At 37.8% G+C, this 20,969-nt stretch overlaps 1 protein-coding gene across 4 annotated transcripts in view; it reads left to right on the plus strand.

Moving 5' to 3' along the window:
• Positions 1–12,818, plus strand: part of LOC149261214 (cationic amino acid transporter 9, chloroplastic-like) — a 158,711-nt gene extending 145,893 nt beyond the window's left edge. For all 4 annotated transcript variants that reach the window (XM_089421890.1, XM_089421888.1, XM_089421893.1 and 1 more), the window contains exons 3-8: positions 9,593–9,769; positions 10,022–10,246; positions 10,350–10,526; positions 10,703–10,945; positions 11,929–12,018; positions 12,163–12,818. In XM_089421890.1, coding sequence (XP_089278016.1) covers positions 9,593–9,769; positions 10,022–10,246; positions 10,350–10,526; positions 10,703–10,945; positions 11,929–12,018; positions 12,163–12,336 — 1,086 coding nt within the window. In that variant the 3' untranslated portion in view covers positions 12,337–12,818. The remainder of the gene's footprint in view (positions 1–9,592; positions 9,770–10,021; positions 10,247–10,349; positions 10,527–10,702; positions 10,946–11,928; positions 12,019–12,162) is intronic.
• Positions 12,819–20,969: the final 8,151 nt, after the last annotated feature.

Here is a 20,969-nt window from a genome sequence, read left to right on the forward strand (position 1 = left end):
TGACGGAAGCAGTAGCAGTAGTGGGTCGAAGCCCAAGGAGGAGGATAATGCATCCCTTGCATCGAAGGGCCACTATGGATCCCAGTGTCCTTTGAAGAGAAAGGACAAGGATGAGAAGCACGATCCTAAGGTTGCATTTGCGAAGATTGAATAGTAGTAGTTCGCCATGACAATCAAGATACCTCCTGGAGGGAGGTGGGCTTATTTGGAGCTATAGTTCGAAAGAGCTATAGATGGGTAGGATCCTTGAGGAGTCCACCTCTTGGATCAATACCTTTCTACGAGAGCCCAGTTTTGCAATAGTAGGATGGACTAGTGTCGGATGGTGTCGAGCAGTGTCAGGGAGTTAGTTGCAGTGGCTAGGAGTGCCAGAGACTGAACAACGCAGAGCAATGTTGGCAGTAGAGCAGATGGCACAGAGCAGAGGCCAGCAACAACGTAGTAGATTCAAATGGTCAACGCAGAGACTAGTAGTAGTCAGTTCCAACATTCACGTGGTATCATACTGAACACAATTAGTTCAGTAATTTTGGATGTTTTTTAGTTGCTTCTCTCAACGACTGAGTTGCAGTACAAATGCAGTGTTAGCAGTGGTAGTACTAGCAGCATAACAGATGCAAAGTTTGAGAGGGAGCTATTACAGATGTAGCATTAGTAGTGGCAGTGTGAAAGGTAGCAGTACAGTTGCAACAACAACGGAGTAGTTGGTGGACAACATGTTAGACATCAGCAGCGTGGAGGACGATGCTTTAGAGTCAAAGCAGTATGCAACAACAATATATTGCTAGAGCACATTCCTCGCTAAGAGGGAGTGTTGATTTGGGGTAGCATCGAATGTGCTCTAGGCCTCAAATTTTGCAAGGAGGCTTGGACACATGTATTCCAAAGGACCCAGAAAGCGTTTTGGGAAATTCCACCCAGAGATGATTATATTAAAATAATTAATATTTTTAAGGGAGTTCCTAAGTCTAAACTTAAGAAAATTAAAATATTAATGGGTATTAATCTAATTGTGGGTGTAACTTATAGAAAAGGATGGAGACCAAGTCAAAATGATCTCAGCCTTTGATTATGAGTTAATCTACGCCGTTGATTGTCCAATAGGAAGATATAAGAAGGGGCTTGAGGGTCATTTGGAAAATACACCGAGAAATCAAGAGATCGAATTTCTGAAGTGAGAAGTTCTCAGGAGGAAATTCTGATTGAGGAGATTTCTTGCAGTTGAGGGGCAAGGATAGCATCTGGAGAGAGAGTGATTTTCTGAGCCGAAGAATCATCAACACAGAGAGGAAAAGAGTAATCCAGCAGTGGTAGTGTTGAGCCAGAGGGGCTAATGCAAAGCCACGCAAAGGCAGTGTGAAAGCCAAGAGGGAGTTCGAAATTTGCAGAGGGAATTCGAGTTTCAGAAGCCGGGAGCTCGGTTGTGAGATCGAGAGGTAGAAATCAAATCTCCTGGGCAGCAAATCAATCATCTAGAGGATTGACGCTGCCCCCAGAGAGCTTGATGTTGGGCTGATGCAGATACTGCGCATAGGTAGCCAGAAAAGCCAGGCATAATCATTCTAGGGTTGGATCAACTAGGATTTTCAATGATAGTGTGAGGTAATCTCACAAATATTTCTGCCAGTATTTCTCTCTCCGTAGCTGAATAACCTAAGAGGTATTCAGAATTTGCTACTCCTTAATAATAATAAACCCTCAAAACTGCTGCACTGGTTTTCCTGCATTGGGATGTGGTTTTTCGGGGACATTTGTCCAAAAATAACGATGTCCATTGTGTTGTATTTTCTTTCTTGCTCAATATCTTGTTTCCGCTTATAATTTAATTAGGTGAAGGCTGCAGTAGTATTTACTTCGATATTTACCGTAGAACACAGTAAATAACTTGTATGGATTAAAAAGTAGGAGAAGTAACATCAGTTTGCTGCAGTAGGGATTCCTGTTGAAGAATTTTCACAAGCCAACCCCATGTGCTAGCTATGCTGGCTGAAATCAAGTCGCGATTTTGCACAATTGCGCCTTATGTTCTCTCTCCCTCAACTAGCGATGCTTCTCCTATGCGTCCTATTTCTCTCAACATCCAACAACCTATCCTCAACCGACCCAACTTATGCACGGCTTGTTGGCCCCTTTTGCTGCTAGTTCCCTTGTGTGCCTTGGTTGGATTCCTTTCCTTTGTCGGCTGCCATCCTTGATCCCATACACATAGCCCCTAGTCTTTGCTCGGATCTCCAATGTTGTCGCTCTAACCTTGCCATTTCAGACTGTGTGCTTTGGTCCCCTTCGCGTTGCTTCTTCATTGGTCGATTACTTGAGGTTTCTCCTGTCCTGAATTCCCTTGAGCTATTGCCTACCACCCCTGTGTCCTTGTTTGGCCACCTTCTTCTCTCTGTGTCTCATACTATTGAGTCGATCGGTTGGTGGCTCTGCTTTGACAATGCCGACAATTGTTGGCAGCTATGCTAGTGATAAACAATTTTTTTTAATTTGTTTAAGTTGTTAGCCTTGACATTGCGTGTTGAATTAGTGGGTCTAACAACCCACTTAGGTTGTTGGCCCTTCACAAAAACCCCCTTTTCATTTATTTTATTTTTTCTTCAAACCAATGCTTGCCCCCTTAAAAAACATTGTCTTTAGTAGTGCTACCACAAATGGTCGTTTTCCTTTAGTCCTTAAAAGAAAATTCCACCTCGTACTATCATGACCAAACCTGACTCGAATGATCCTGTACAAACCTTGGTTTTGCATGATTCAGAGATTGGTTTTCAGAGTTTCCCACTTTGATACCAGGTTATATTTTTTGTGAACCTAGCACTCAGAAATACATTGACCTAGTAGATTACAGATCTACTGAATATGAATGCATAGCTAGGTTCTTAACTTTAATTAGCAGAAGAAAAACACAACCAATCTCACAAAGAAAAAATGTCACAACAAATTCTGTTCAATCAAATCAATTCTTGATTAAAATTGTTGAGAACCTACTTGGATTCCTGTTATGGGATAATAGCCCAATTGAGGAAATTACATGTACAACAACTAGATTTAATCCAGCTGATCAAGCCCTCCTTGGCTGATCTAGATCTCCTTGCTGCCCCTTTTATTGGACTCAACACACTAGAATGGAAGTCTTTCACTCACCACTGAGATGCCTCTCTCAATGTCTCGTGCTGCTGTATGGTGTGTCTTCTCCCTCTCCTTAGCCTTGCTTTTATAGTTTTACATTGAGCTAAATCACTGACCCTAATACGAGATTAAAACATAATTACTAAAGTAAATACTTTACTTTTCCTAATGTTTCTTTAGCTCAATTAACCAACAAATTAATTATGTGCTTCCCTAAGTTAAAACTTAGGCTAAGTTACAAATGCAACTTGGTCACACGAGAGCAAGTGTCTAAGGAGATCATGGGCGACTTCTGCATGGCTAGACACATAGGCCTGTGCAATAGTCCCTGCCCAAGCTACAAACATCAACATGGAGCATGCATTTAGGGCTGGATAGTATTGAGCCTGATTGATGTGCTTAGGTTGAAACTCCATCTACCCTTGTTTCATGTATGTACTTTAACAATATTGTCCTTAAAGTACTGCACTGATGCTTGCATTGTGCTCTACGTGAAATGATGAAAATGTAAAATATTATAAAATATTGTATAATACTAGACAATGCACTCGCTTGAAGGTTGGCCCACAAACTCAAGAAGTGTGAACTGAGGCAACAACTAGCTATTTAAACTCTTTGGTCTAAGTTGTATGACAATTGTGTGAGAGTGTTGTATCTATTTCTCTATATCAATCTATAAGACTATTGGAAATCTCTTTGGGGTAGAGCATGCATTTAGGGCTGGATTTGAGCCTGATTTATGTGCTTATGTTGAAGCCCCATCTACCCTTGTCTCATGTATGTACTTTGACTATTGTTCTTAAAGCACTGGATTGATGCTTGCATTGTGTTGTACGTGCTTTGATGAAAATGTAAAATAATGTATAATATTAAATAACTTGCTGGCTTGTAGGTTGGCCTACAAACCCAAGAAGTCCGAACTGAGGCAACAACTAGCTATTTAAACTCTTTCGTCTAAGTTGTATGGCAATTGTGTGAGAGTGCTGTATATACTTCTCTGTATCAGTCTATTAGACTATTGGGAATCTCTTTGGGGTGGAGCATGCATTTAGGGCTGTATAGTATTGGATTTATGTGCTTAGGTTGAAGCCTCATCTTCCCTTGTTTCATGTATGTACTTTGACTATATTGTCCTTAAAGCACTGGATTGATGCTTGCATTGTGCTCTACGTGCTTTGTTGAAAATGTAAAATAGTGTAAAATATTGTATAATATTAGATAATACATTGGCTTGTAGGTTGGCCTACAAACCCAAGAAGTGCCAACTGAGGCAACAACTAGCTATTTAAACTCTTTGGTCTAATGTATGATAATTGTGTGAGAGTGTTGTATCTACTTCTTTATATCAGTCCATCAGACTATTGGAAATCTCTTTGGGATGGAGCAAGCAGTTAGGGATGGATAGTATTGAGCCTGATTTATGTGCTTAGGTTGAAGCCCCATCTGCCCTTGTTTCATGTATGTATTTTGACTATATTTCCTTTGTTGATTTGGGGTAGCATCGGATGTGCTCTAGCCACGGAAATTGGTGGAGAGGCAAAAACACATGAGATCTCCAATACACAGAAATGGTTTGGGTAGATTCTAAACAGTTTGGGAGATATTAAAATAATTAATATTTTTAATGAAGTCCCGAAGTCTAAATTTAGGGAAAATAAAATGTTAATGTGAATTAATATAAAACTGTGTTAGAAGGGTCCAAAAGTCATGGATCAAGCCAGAGTTAATCTTAGCCATTGATTAGGGACTTAATCTCGGCCGTTGAATTGTCAATGAGAAAAGTATAAGAGGAGGCTTGAGGGTCACTTGGAGAACACACCGAGTTGATCAAGAATTCGATTTTCTGGGGCAGGGCTTGCTGAGGAAATCGAAGGAGTGATTAGAGTTGTAGTTGAGGGGCAGTGAATACAGAAGCAGAGAGGCAGAGAGGGTATTGGGAGCATCAACGCAGAAGCCGGGAGAGAGGGACATAGAGCCAGCTAGAGGCCACGTAGATCCAGTCAGGGCCCACGCAGAGGCAACCTGGAGCTGCGCAGGTGCTAGAGAGAGCCAGCATGGGTGACGCAGAGGCTTTAGAGGTTGACGCGGTGCCTCCAGAGGCTGACCCAGGGTGAGTTGGGTGACGCTAGGCTGATGCTGGGCCAGAGAGGCTGACGTAGTCCCTAGAGACAGATGCTGGAGATTTCATGGGGCAGAAGCTATGGGATTGTTCATCCGGGGTTTTAGTTGGAATATTTGTCTTCGACTGAGAGGTACTACTGCCGAGATCATTCTCTGTTGGGTGAGCCGGTTTGGCACCTAGATTGTATTCTGAAACTTCTTAATAATAAAACCCTCAGATAGCTGCACTGTTTTCCCGCATTGGGTTTTTCTGGGGACATTAGTCCAAAAACAACGGTGTCACTTGTGTGCTTGTTTTTTCCTTCAGTTGATGATCTGTATTGTGTTGAGCATGTACTTGTATTTATTTTCAGTATTTACATGGTAAATAACTTGTTAATCAAATAGAACAAGTAGGCAGAAATAAATCAGAAAGTACATGAAGGATTTCTAACAGTTAGACTTAGAAATTCCAACATGGTATCGGAGCATGGTTGTAGATCACAGGAGAACTGAGGGCATCAACCGAGCAGAGCAACAGCAACAAAAACACCTGTCTCGAGTGACAGAAGTTGTTCCTAGCGTAGAAGCAACAAGCAAGGGGTGATGCAGTGCCTGCGTCATCAAGTTTGAGCCGGGAAGAGGATCAACGCAGTGGCAGAAAGGAGCAGGCATAACCTACGCAGTGCCTCGTCATCTTTCTCAGTCAGGAAGGATTGGCACTCGTGGCCTGGAGGTGAGGATTTTGGTGGTGCCGGGATTGCACAAAGCCTAGAAACTCTAACCTTCAGTTTGTTGAGGCATAGGAGGCCGTGGGTAAGTTGCAGAGTGAAGCTGGTGGGGTACTGTGGTTAGAACAATACCTAACAGGGCAAGACCAAGGAGGAGGGAGTTGTTGCCGAGGATTTCTAGCTAAGAAATCCGGATCGGTGGTGCAACTGCATTAACGATCGGAGTGGGGGCATCTCGACATTGGTAGAGGGGTTTTCAGGAGGGAAATCGAGGCTTAGAGGGAGTCACTCCGAGAACTTCCAGAAGGGAAGTAGAGGAGCAGCTAAATGGCAGTGAACAGGGTAAGAGACCAGGACAGACTCGACGGAGCCTCAAACTTTGTAGTCTGGAAGGTCAGAATCTTGTATGTTCTAGACAGGAATCATCTCAAGCACTTCACCTTGAAGACAATAGCGATCCCAGTTGACCCGGTTGAGAACGACAAGTACGAGGAGGCAATGGTGAGGGCCAAGAGCATCATCCTTGATGGGGTCAAGGACCATGTATTACCACATATTGCCGAAAAGGAAATGACAAATGCGATGTGGGAGGCCTTGACGAAATTGTATAAGCATACTTCCATGCAGAGGAAGATTCTACTAGAAAATCAGCTGCGGTCATACCAGATGCAGAAGGGAGAACAGATCGACACCTTCCTCGATCAATTGAAGGAGATCCAGGATCAACTGACTTCCATAGGGGCCACGCCAGATCAAGAATTGATGGTGAGGACAACCCTGAATGCAGTCTCAGAACACTGGGACGTGTTTGTCCAGAGCATACTGGGCAAGTCGACCCTTCCAGATTGGGAGGACCTGTGGGCTGCTCTTCGCCAAGAAGAGATCATAAGGCTGACCCAGACGGGAAGCAGTGACAAGGGGGTCAGAATCAAGGAGGAGGAAGAGGAGGATGCTGCCCTAGCATCTTAGGGAAATCAGGAGAAACGAAAGAAGAAGGACCTCTCCAAGGTCAAATGCTTCAATTGTGGGGAACTGGGTCACTATGCGAGCCAGTGTCCGAGGAAGAAGAGCAAGGGAGAGGCTTCCGAGACCAAGGCTGCGCCAACAAGGGCGGAGAAGGAAGTGGAGACAGATGATCACTGTGCCATGAGTGCTCACACGACACTTGGGAGGAAGTGGGGAGACATCGAGTTGTAGTTAGATGGACTACAAGCGATGAGGGGCAGGATCCTCGAGGTACCCAACCTCTTGGATTATACCTTGCTACGGGAGCCCCGAAGAAGAGTAGCAATACTGGCAGATGTTAGTAGAGACAGATGCCGATTGAGCGACAGAGGGAGCTATAGTGTAGGATTCCTAGGACAGTATGAGGTAGCAGTACGAGATGCATGAAGTTGTTGTAGAAACGCAGAGGTCAAAGAAGGGGCACTTGTCAGCGACAGAGGGAGTTTCAGCATCAAGGGTGTCTCTAACCTGACAAAGATGTCAGAGTTGGTAGATTAGTTACTTACTTCTCAGTAACTGAGTCGCAGTATAGCAGTTAACAGTGGCAGTGCTATGGGCCGCACGAGGCAGCATGATGAGAGGGGTTGCCGTACGGATGCAGCAGTGGCAATGGCAGGGCCATGGGTAGCAGTACATGATGCAACAGTGTTGTTGGGCAACAGGCCTAGCATTAGCACCAGGACTGATGTCGGATGATTAGGGTGATGCTCAGTGAGGAGTATTACTAGAGCGCAGTCCTCGCTAAGAGGGAGTGTTGATTTGGGGTAGCATTGGATGTGATCTAGCCACGAAAATTGGTGGAGAGTCTAAAGCACATGAGATCTCCAATACCCAGAAATAGTTTGGGCAGAATCTAAACAGTTTGGGAGATATTAAAATAATCAATTTTTTAATGAAGTCCCTAAGTCTAAACTTAGGAAAATAAAATATTAATGTGAATTAATATAAAACTGTGTTAGAAGGGTCCAAAAGTCATGGATCAAGCCAGAGTTAATCTTAGCCATTGATTAGGGACTTAATCTCGGCCGTTGAATTGTCAACGAGAAAAGTATAAGAGGAGGCTTGAGGGTCACTTGGAGAACACATCGCGTTGATCAAGAATTCTATTTTCTGGAGCAGGGCTTGCTAAGGAAATCGAAGGAGTGATCAGAGTTGTAGCTGAGGGGCTGTGACTACAGAAGCGGAGAGGCAGAGAGGGTACCGGGAGCATCAACGCAGAAGCTAGGAGAGAGGGACGCAGAGTTAGTCAGGGCCCACGCAGAGGCAACCAGGAGCTGCGCAGTGCTAGAGATAGCCAGCGTGGGTGACGCAGAGGCTCTAGAGGCTGATGCGGTGCCTCCAGAGGCTAACGCAGGGTGAGTTGGGGTGACGTTGGGCCAGAGAGGCTGACACAGTCCCTAGAGGTAGACGCTGGAGATTTCGTGGGGCAGATTGCAGCTGAGAGCTGTGGGATTGTTCATCTGGGGTTTTAGTCGGAATATCTGTCTCCGACTGAGAGGTACTACTGCTGAGATCATTCTCTGTTGGGTGAGCCGGTTTGGCACCCGGATTTTATTCTGAAGCTGCTCAATAATAAAACTCTCAGATAGCTGCACTATTTTCTCGCATTGGGTTTTTCCGGGGACATTAGTCCAAAAACAATGGTGTCACTTGTGTGCTTGTTTTTTCCTTCAGTTGATGATCTGTAATGTGTTGAGCATGTACTTGTATTTATTTTCAGTATTTACATGGTAAATAACTTGTTAATCAAACAGAACAAGTAGGCAGAAATAAATCAGAAAGTACATGAAGGATTTCTAACAGTTAGACTTAGAAATTCCAACATCCTTAAATTTCTACGTGCTGTGATGAAAATGTAAAATAATGTAAAATATTGTATAATATTAGATAACTCATATCCCTTTGCACTAGTAGAAATTTGTACGATCTGCAAAAAAGTTGTATGATTGGTCTTGATAGTTGAAATTTTAGTTATTTTGTATACATATTAGAAAACCCTAAAACATATCTTATTGTTAATCCTCAGAATTTTCATTTTTTATTCTAAACCCACTTCTCATTTCATTTTGTGTTTTTTGTTTCTGGCAACGTAAGAGTTGCCGGCATAGCATTTACTTGGAAAGTTATTTGGTTACAGCCTTGCAACTATTCCCTTCATAAAGGACTGTCTGCTATAGTACTTGGGTTCTTGTGAATATGACCGTTGTGTATACAACAAAATCGAGCTTTGTTTCCAATTATGGAATGCATCTGCCGAATTGCAGGATGTTCAGTCTCGTTGAAAAGGTCTTGTTTATGTTGATCATTTCAGGTAGTTGATTTTGAGTTCATTAGTGTCCCAATCAGCTTGATTTTCACAATTCCACTAACTGTTCAGTTGCTCTCTGAATTTTGACCTTTACATTTAAATATTTCCTTTAATTCTGTTCCTGTGGCTGTGTAGCCAGGCAGCTAAGGGAATTACTTATCCGTGCATCTAAATATGCCACGATTTATCAAAGTGTCTGTTGAGGAAGCTTCTGTATCCATTTCTGATATATTCCATTAAGTACCGTTAGTTATGGAATCAGAGACAGAGGGCATTCTCAGTCATTTCTATGAAGGTGACGATTTTGGTGGTGGTATTGCAGATTGCGATTGTTCTGGTGGTAATTATCAGTGGTGCTTTTGAAGTTGATGTGTCAAATTGGACTCCTTTTACTCCAAATGGATTCAAAGAAGTTGTTGTAGGTGCAACAGTGGTGTTTTTTGCCTATGTTGGATTTGATGCAGTCGCTAATTCTGCTGAAGAATGCAGAAAACCAAAGGTATCACAGATGTATGCTTTTGCCAATCACTTCTGTGTGTTGCTATATAATTAGATTGTTTTGCAGTGAAGGACCATATAATTAGTTCAGACAAATTTGTCTAGATTCACTTGCGGTTTTGCTGGAGATCATATAATTGGCTACAGACTATTGCTTCATTAATTGTGATATTCTTTCAGCGTTTTACTCTACAATACATTCATGAAATTTTATCTAATCATCTGTTGTATTGATTTGAATATTTTCCTTCAGAGGGACTTGCCAATAGGCATAATGGTCAGCCTACTTGCTTGTGTAGCTTTGTACATTGGTGTTTGCTTAGTGATAACAGGCATGGTGCCATACAAATCATTAGGTGGAGATGCACCTTTGGCTGAAGCATTTTCTGCCAAGGGCCTAAAATTCATTGTCATCGTTATCAGTGTGGGTGTTGTTGCTGGTCTCACTACCACACTTCTAGTTGGATTATATGTTCAGGTTAAAACTTCATAAACTTTTGCAAGTGTTATCAATGTAGTACTTTATTAAGCTTACTTCTGTTAAAATGTTATGCTAAAAAAGTATTTCTTAACCATGGCAGTCACGACTGTACCTTGGTCTTGGACGGGATGGTTTATTACCATCATTTTTTTCAAAGATTCACCCAAAAAATCGCACCCCAATTCATGCACAAGTCTGGGTTGGCTCTGTTGCTGGAATAATGGCAACTTTATTTAATGTCAAAGCACTTTCTCACATTTTGTCAGTTGGTACGCTGGTATGCTTATTGACCTGCAACCTTCTCTCTTCTTTTCTGTATGTCCTTTCTATCACTATGTTGCAATCAAGTTTCATATTTGATCTAATATATAGAATTAAATTATAATGTCTCCAGTTACGCAACAATGTTATTCTGGTCTAGACTGAAATATGTCATTGTGTGCATTGTGACAGACAGGATACTCAGTTGTTTCAGCATGTGTCATTATGCTTCGTGTGAAAAATGATTCGCAAAATCATTATGGAGCTCTTGCCACAGGATTCACAAAATGGCATGAAGCACTTATGTGTATTCTTGGTGTGGCATGCTGTGCCTTTGCATCTGGTCTGTGTTACCGATTTGGTGCCTACTTTATTTATGCTGTGATTTTAGCTATCATGGCTATCTTGCCAGCCACTGCTCTTCATTATCGGCAGGTAAGCATATAGACAGCATAATGGAATTTCTTTTTCTCGTTGAATCGTACCTGTTGCTTACCTGTAAACTTGAAAGAAACAAACATACTAGTGAATAAAAGGACACAGTGGATTCAATTTAAATATGAACTCAGCTAATAGCATTAAACAACCAACACTTCCGACAATTCAAAAATTTCACTAAAATTCCCATAAGTGGTGATTTCCCTTTACGGTGATTATTGTTCTTATACTTTAGCCAAGAGGGCTTTAAGTCCAAAAAATTTCTGTTAACATATGCAAAGGGGAAAACTTCAGACAGAATCTGCAGTAAAACCAACAAAAACTTTCCATTTTACGTTTATTTACCTTTATATTTCTGTATAGTTATATCCCTTTACCACGCTTCATTTCCTGTCATGACTTCTTGTCCTTCCCTCTAGTTTGAGCATTGTTCAAATGCTTGCCAAAATACAGTTATTCAACGAAAAGTACAACAAATTGTCATTTTGCTGAAACAGCAATAAAGTATGAAATAAAGCTCATACGACATTAGGAAATAAAATGAACTACATTTGCCCTCTTAGGCTTGATTTGAGCGAACTTGGCAAACATCTTCCAAATAGGCTTGAAGACAACGGTGCCTTTGAACATCCTACATTTGAGAAAACAGCTATTTGTAATTTGGCTGCATGGGGCACATGCTGTAAGCATTGAATATGCTTCTTAAGTTAATCAATTTGTGTTAATCGCATTTTTATTATCTGGAGTTCATTTTTCATGCCTCAGAGTTATATCTTGCTATGGTGACTCATGTTGAATCAGTCCATGTAAGCAATTCAGGTGGTGATTAATCTTCATACAATTTGTCTATGTAGTCATTGTACTGGAATAAAAATAACAAATGAACTCAGTGAATTCTTAAAAGGAATCCTCTATATGCTACGTAGAATCGCCTCGTGATCTGCTCTTACCAATGATGATATACTTGTTTACCTTGTCAGGAATATGCAGAACCTCCTGGGTTTTCATGTCCAGGGACTCCTCTTCTGCCAGTGGCTAGTATATTTTTCAACATTTTCTTGTTTGCTCAGGTATATATCCATCATACTCTGCTAAAAAATTCATATTCACGGGTCAGTAGAAGTTGGGAATTTTGTTCTAGGGTTGGTGTGCTTTAGACAATCTCTTAAAAATCAACAATGATCCAAATTTTAATGGGTTCTTGTTTTTTTCAGTTACATTGGGAGGGCTGGGTGAGATTTCTTGTCCTCAATACGGTTGCAATTATCGTCTATGCTCTATATGGTCAATATCATGCAGACCCTGATCTTTCTCTGTTGCAAGATTCATCTCGATATGACAAAGCTCCAACTGTGGATGATGAACGACTCAATGCTTCACATGCTTAATCTGATTTTTCCAGTTTTGACATCAGTCCCACCAACAACTATTGTTTCCCAGCCTATATGTCCTATGGCTATTAAGGTTAAATGAATGAAATGGATTTCTTTTCAAGAGCTTGTTATGCAGATTGGTTGTATTATAATCACCATTACAAATATATCTAGCTGTGTTGGTATTTGTGGGAAATTTTCCTTCAATTTATTTTATGTGATGGCTGATGGAAGTAAATGTTTTCCATTGTGGCATTTAATATTATAACTTGGTTTTGAAGACATATACGTATGTGACTTCAGATACACGGATTGGTAGGAGCTCCAGGAATAGAGATATGGAATGCTTCACGATCCAACTTGATAAAAATGATACTATCATAACCTGTACAGAACTCAATAACTGGAAATTTAGTCCTTGTATTGGTCCAAAATTTCCATTTTCTAAGTTGGTAGGGAAGCCTAACTTTTACAATTTATAGTGTGTTGTTGTTGCTCACCTCTTCTTTCAATATTTTTGTCTCTTTTGGAATAGGTCTACTATCATAATCTGTACAGAACTCAATAACTGGAAATTTAGTCCTTCTATTGGTCCAAAATTTCCGTTTTCTAAGTTGGCAGGGAAGTCTAACTTTTGCAATTTATACAAAGTGTTGTTGTTGTTCACCTCTTCTTTCAATATTTTTGTCTCTTTTGGAATAAGTTTTTTAGAATTTTAATTTAATTATTAATAATTGGTTTTCAGAATTTTAATTTATCCCATTTTCTAAGTTGGCAGGGGAGCTTAATTTTTACAATTTATACAAAGTGTTGTTGTTGCCCACCTCTTCTTTTAATATATTTGTCTCTTTTGGAATAGGTCTTTTAGAATTTTAATTTAATTATTAATAATTGGCTTTGAGAATTTTAATTTAATTATTAATAATTTTTGTGCTGATGGTAGGAATTTAATTCTCGCCAAATATTTTATAATATTCTTAGTAGTATGAACAGGTTAAAAATTGAGGTTTATCTCAAAAGTAATTATGCATTTTCTATTAATTAAAAAAAATAATTTTATAATTTAGTTGATTTTATTGATCTTTTTTATTTGTTAATTTTAACAATGTGAGATGTATTATGAGTATGCATTTTGATACTTACTGATATTTATCAACTATTTAATTTATATAACTGCGCTAGTGTATATATAAATATATATTTACATCATACTAAAAATTTTAAATTTTACACTGTCTTACCTTAATACATACCACATACCAGGGGATCACCTCAGTACTTGCCTCACAGACTACACTATTTTCTTATCATAATCCACATGTTCTTTCACAGACTCATCACTCCATTTCATCAACTATGCCCGACAAAAGTATCTTGCAAATTTTATATCTTATTAAATTTTCCACAAAGTTTTGCAGTTATCTATCATTTGACATCTCCGTGACTGCTTGATACATACCACATACCAGGGGATCACCTCAGTACTTGCCTCACAGACTACACTATTTTCTTATCATAATCCACATGTTCTTTCACAGACTCATCACTCCATTTCATCAACTATGCCCGACAAAAGTATCTTGCAAATTTTATATCTTATTAAATTTTCCACAAAGTTTTGCAGTTATCTATCATTTGACATCTCCGTGACTGCATTTCAAGCGTAGACGAAATAATCTCTGATGAATTGAATTAATTATGATTAATCTCGACGCAACGAATGAATATATATTTTTAGAATAATTGTGATGAATATTGATGTGTTCAGGTTGTGGGATGTGGTCTAATGGTTAAGTGGCAGTAGTGGTGTCTACAAAACACCAGTTTTGTAGTCCAATTCTAACTATGTAAATCTGAGCACTACTTTAGGCGTGATTTTTTTATTTTTCAGTTGAATATTTAAAATGGGCCCAGTCTCTTGAAGAAACTATATGAGGCCCAGGTGTACAATATATACATTATTTACAATCGTCAGATCCATCACATCATACATCAAACCAATATAAACCAATATAAAGGGCGGATGATACACAATAGCTGCCCACCACATAAGAGGATGGGTGCGATTTCAGTTTAATATTAGTATATAAAAAGAGATTATTTTGAAATAATTTCGATTAACACTACAAAAATGCCTATATTGTCCAATTTTCCATTTCCATGTTATTGTCAACTTAATTTTTATTCCAATATTGATAGCTAATTGCTGATTACAATTATTTTGTCCACTTTCAAGCATGAATCCAAATGATCACTGTTCGAATTATGGGGGACTTCGATATTTTCATCCATGAATTCTCTATTTTATTAATAAATTACAAGTTTATATCGTATTTGCTGATTACAATTATTTCATCTCTGTATTTAATCATGAATCCAATGATGAGTGACCGAATTATTAGGAATTTTGAGCTTTTTATTCATAAATTCTCCACTTATCATTAAATTAAAAGTTTCCATCAAATTTTGTAATCATATTTATTTATAAGTTATGATTATTATTTGTTTAAAAATATTTTATAATCATGGTTATTTTTATATTTTAATAGATGTGTTGGGAATAAAAATAGATCTATTTTATTAAACCATATACAACTTTACTAGATGGTATATTTCAAGATAAACTCATAAATGAGAGAACCATTCCATTTCTAAGATGAGGGAATAATGATAATAAAATCGAAAATTAAATAAAATAAATACTACTTATAAAATAAAATTTGAAATTTAATTTCATATATGTATGGTTGGAAAATCAGATGTAATGCTTGATTTTTTGACAAATAATTGTAAATTATAATTTTCTTATTACTTATTTTTTTTCTTTAGGCAATTATATAATATTCAGTTTTCCAAGATAACAAAGAAGCAAGTGACAAAATTTAGGGTCTAAGTTAGGGCAAAAATTCCACCAGGGAAAAAACAATGTAAAATGGAAAATCAAATGCAATGAAAGATGATGCTTGATTTTCTTTCTTGATAAATAATTGTGAATTCTAATATTCTTATTACTTATTATTTCTTCTTCACTAGGCAATTATACAATATTCAGTTTTCCAAGATAACAAAGAAGCAAGTGAAAAAATTTAGGGTCTAAGTTAGGGCAAAAACTCCAGAAAAAACAATGTACATTTTCAAATGGGCACTGTAAACTCAAAACAAGAATTCTAGCCAAAATAGCATGAAAAACAACACAAAAACGAAAAGTGTGTATTCAAGAAAGATGTTTTTTTTAAAGGTAAGTTTTCAACAATTTTTAAAAATGACTGTAAAAACCAATTTTTTTGTGCAAAAAAAATGAAAAAAACAAAATGAGAAGCATTGATGCTAGAATAACACTTTTATTTTTATTTATTAAGTTTCTTATTCGGTTTTTCGGAGTACAATTTCCATATGTTTTAGCAATCACCCAACAAATTTCATCCATGCCGTTAAAGATAAAATATCACAAAACCCTAAAACTCTAATTGTTTTCAACCATAACATTAAAGATAAACTATCATAACTAAAAAAAAATCTTAAAATTTTAACAAATTTTCAACCATGGAATTAAAAAAAAATCACAAAACCCTAAAATTCTAATTGTTTTCAACCATAACATTAAATATAAAATATCATAACTAAAAAAAACCTTAAAATTTTGAAAAATTTTCAACCATGGAATTAAAAAACCTGAAGTTTTCAACATATTTAAAACACGACATTATGAACAAATCGTATGACTAAAAAAACTTTAAAATGAACATTTGAATGAAAGAATCATTTTTTTTTTTTTTTTTTTTTTCCGAGTAAATGCTAAATCTATTAAGAAGAAGAAATATTATTTACAATGAGGTTGAGACCTCAGAGGGGGCATAGACCGACCCTCTGCCACAGAAACTGGAAAATGCTACCAAACTTGAAGGTTAGACAGTAATCCACTGGAGAATAATTATGCTTGGATTGTAACCTCTGCTACTTAAAGCCTGAGAGTCGCTGCTAGTGAACAGATTGACCTTGCAACTTGGCTACAAAACAAACCAGAACTAGCCCAATACATAGAAAGCACTGCAGAATTGACTACTGCAAAATTGACAAAAGATGACTAGTCTTAATACTGAGCAAAAGCTTGAGATCAGACTCGAAAACAGAGTTACAAAAAGACTTAGACAGAGGACCAGAGAAACAGGAAACTTAAAACTTGGAGACAAAGGAACCATTCTTCGAGGAGGAGGCCGCCTTACACATCCTGTGTCGGAGAGTCGGTATCATTCTTTGCCGGTCTGCTAGATGAGGCTATCCAGGTTACGAGCCCGTCATTTTCAATTCCATCAGTTCCGCCTTCTGTGGGGGTAACTAAATGTAGAACGTCGTAGTCTTGATGAACAGGTTCGCATTCCAGAACGTCGAGCTGATTTGAATCTTTTTGCTGCATGGAGGCCTCAGGGACCGGGGAGTCTTCTTGCATGTTACCCGCAGTGAACATCGTCCCCTCCATCCCTCCCTGGGGGGTACTATCTTCCTGAGTCTGCGAGGAGGAGGAAATGGCCGGGTCGCTGGGGTGATCCTCCTCTTCTGCGAGGATGATGGTGATGCTGGCGGTCAAGACTGGCCTATTAAGCCTGCTGTGAAAAGTGAACCTGGACGATTGAAATGAATTATTTGGGAGATGGCGAGCTTGGCTGGAAGGAGGTGAGGACGGAGAAGCAGAGGTAATAGGAATGACGTTCTGGGGCGTGGAATGAGAAGCTCTGCCTCTGGAAGCAGAGGAGCCTCCTCTGCGAGAAATTCCTCTGCGGCGAGGCATCTTCAGAGTTAACCAGCGACTCAGACAGTGGAAAAGGCGGACTTGCAGGGAGAGGGGTGGCGAGCAAAGGCAACCAGCAGAGAGAGGAGTGCGGGCGCTCTCCCAATCAAACTCGGCGAGGCGAGGAGGCGGAGGGTGCAGAGGGAGGGGGTGAAGCTTATCAGCAGTAGAGCTAGTTGTCCTCATCCTGTCTAGGTTTAAAGGCCTGCGTTTGGATGCTCGTACCCAACGCTCATTAATGGCGTACCAGGCGAACCTCATTCCAACCCCTGACTGATATATTTCACCTGCCATGAAATCTGTCTGCGTGAACGCCGGACGAGTGGGGGGCCAAGTGCCTTAATGGCCCTCTTAACTTAAGCAGATATCGAGTTGTCACCCGCATCCGGGTCTGAATGAAAGAATCATTATTCCAAGAGTAATTTTTATTTAATGGCTAAAAGTATAACTCTTTTCAAATATTAACCTAAAACAACTTATCCCATTGCAACAAAAACATAAAAATTAACCATCAAAATGAAGTATCGACTTTTAACTTTTAATGAGGTATTAAAATTGCAACAATTTTTTTAACTATGATATATCAAATGATAACAATAAATAATATCATGGTAATATCATTGTATGATTTAAAAATTTAACACTAATTTTTAATATTTTTTTTTACCTTTAATCATATTTGTAGATTGAATGAAACATATATTATTTCTCTAAAGTTATTGTTGCATTGTGGATATTCTAAACAAATGAATTCTCATAATTAAAACATATAATTCAACAAACATAGAAATGACTCATAACTTCATGTAAGATCATATGGAAGATAAAATATTTATTTCAAGTTACCATGCAAACATCATTTACATAAAATGTTTGAGACAATTATTCAAAATCACTCATATGTTCTATCGCACCATCAAAATTTACATATTCTATGAATGACTGGATGCAGATGAAGATGGCCCATATTCTTCTCTTTCATCAACAAGTGCCCCAATTGAGTCAACATGCGTGCCCACTATTTCAAGTTTCAAAAGTCTTCTAGATATACGAATGTGTTCAATAGACTCCCATCTCAACATTGTTTCTTCTGGTAGCAACCTCTTCAGAATCTCTATCATCCTAAAGCGAAGAATTTCTCTCTTTGTTAAATTGAAGTCATAAACAAGTATGCCAACATCCTCAACTTTTAAGAGGTCTGTGCGGTGACAATTTATATTTGTACCCTTTCTTTTTCTCTTTCTACCAATTTTTTTATCAACTACCATCTTTGGCTTCTACACACCATTGAATGGGTGTGTATTTGTGGCATACCAATGTACTTCAACACTTGCAACATCTTCATTTTTTTAATGATCTTTATAACCTTGGCAACCCATAATGGATAGCCATATGGATCTCCATATGTTAACACTAAGATCATGCAACCCTCCTTAACATCTTGTAAAAACCCCTGTATAGGTCTTCCATGTCTTCACGTTGTGCACGATACCTTCTAGAACCAATATAAATTTCTTTTTCCTCTACGTGCGAAGAAATAATAATACCTTGAGCTTGTTACTGTTCAACATTGTTTCTTTCCTCATGTTTATTTGACACATTTTGTGGTCAAATAAATGGAGTCTTCAAAAAGATATCTTCATTTGTTGATCTTGAAATGATATCACTTTGATTATTGAAAAAAAAGTCCCACCAAATAGAATCAACAACACCAAAGTACTCATGTATATCTAATAGTTTTTTTAATTTCTTCCAAGCATTTAGAATAATTTATATCTCTCTTATGTCTTTATGCATTATGAATTTCAACAACTGATTGTAATAACAATATATTTGATGCAAATATTGAATGATTTGGAATAAACTTCAAAAATGCCAAACCTAATGACGACCCCCATTCTATAGTGGTTGAATACTTCTTGCCCCATATAAGTGTTTTCCCATATATATATATATATATATATATATATATATATATACACACACACACGAAATTGATGTTGGGAGTTAATGTCATTAAGTTATTCAATGCATTATATATATATATATATATATATATACACGAAATTGATGTTGGGAGTTAATGTCATTAAGTTATTCAATGCATTTCTCCTCACCATGCGATCCCAGAATAAACCTGTCAATAGTTTCTTCCAACACATGAAAAATAGGCTCTGGAATGTATGATTTCTTAATACATTCAATTAATGATGACAGACTCCCAACATCCTTCCTCCTCAATGTTACTGAAAAATGATTGAACATCTGATCAATATGATCATGAGTGTGACCAACAAGAAGGAAACCAACCTTTGTCTTTTGAAAAATTTCCCAATTCAACAAAGCATGTTTAGATATCCAAAAACAATCTGATTTTTGTTTTTACGACAAGTGTTGTCCAATTGTAGATACAAAACTTCAGGTAGATTACCAAACCAATGAGAAAGCACATCATGAATTATGGTTATGGTTAGATTTGCATCATTATGAATATTTGGAGCTGTGTAGTAAACCCCTGGCGACATTTTCCCATTACAGACCATACAACTGACCAAGTAAAATTGAATAATTTTTTTCTCCTGTAAATTTTTTAGCATGTAGACAAAATGTGGTAGAAGTGTTTTCTTCTGGTCCATACCATCAATTATCAAAACCAAATATTTATTTGGATTATCATAACATTTCTTTCAATGCTTGTACAACTTTTTCCTTTCACTTCTATGTTGATCACGATTCTCTTGATGTTGATCATCATCATTCTCATATCCTGATGATGGATCCCATTTGGGATTTGAAACGTTGATACAAAAATCTTAAAACTGTGGATTCTCCGATCATGATTTCAAAAGATTCAAGCCACAAATCTCTGAAATCCATAACTATACAATTTTTAAAAATAATGTTAATTGAATGCTTAGCTCTTTTTGCCCCTTGACATTTATCCCTTTTTTATTTAAGAGAAGCGCATGCACTGTAAACCCCCATCCTTGTATTCTTAGGAATACGAACATTGTTGAATTATTTCCTCCATATCTTCACAAAATATTGATATGTAATAAAATTGCCATCTCCTTCAACACCTTCTGCATATTCTTTGTATAAGTTGTAGATTTCTTGTCTTGAGAAATCTAGAATATGTATTGTGTTTCTATTTGGCATACACTCTCCATGCTTTGAAAAAAAGTCTTGCATCCATGACATTGTCGTGTTTGCTAATGGCCCAAACTCTCACTATGACGTACTTCTGAATAAAATATGGATCTTTTTCCAAATTTTCTTAGATTCTTGACAGACAAAAATTACGAGTTGAATGAACATTTTAAAAGTCTTTCTACAGAGCAATAAAGACTCAATATGATAATCATAACCTGACAATGTAGATTGCATGCACCCCACTAAATATGAATTTTGCATGCTTTTATTCATTGACAAATATCTCTTCCTTTTCTTCAATGCAAATTTGAAATCCATATGTTTCAAGCAATCATTTTGACAACATTCACTTGAAATCAAATCACTGATGAAACTTCTTCTCATGAGATATTCTATCCTACGCCTTCTGTAGCTGGAATATATTGGATTGATATGAAAATATATACTCCTACTCTTACATACAATATTTATTGACAAAGTCTCCATCATTTCATCATCCTCTCTATATGCATTTTCATCATGATTGGAAGGAATATTATTCTCACTATGATCATTTTGAACATAATGTTAAAAAGTATAACTAGGTTTAGTCTTCATAATGACATGTAATTATGATTTTATGTAATGAGATGTAAAGAAGAAAAATAAAACTATTGTATTGACTTGCTTCATGGGTTTCATGAGCAAGAGATTTTATTTTGAGTCAAGA

This window comes from Pinus tabuliformis, chromosome 6 (genome assembly GCF_031772625.1).
Source record: "Pinus tabuliformis cultivar Carrire ecotype Pingquan chromosome 6, CPIR1, whole genome shotgun sequence".
Taxonomy (NCBI): Eukaryota; Viridiplantae; Streptophyta; class Pinopsida; order Pinales; family Pinaceae; genus Pinus; species Pinus tabuliformis.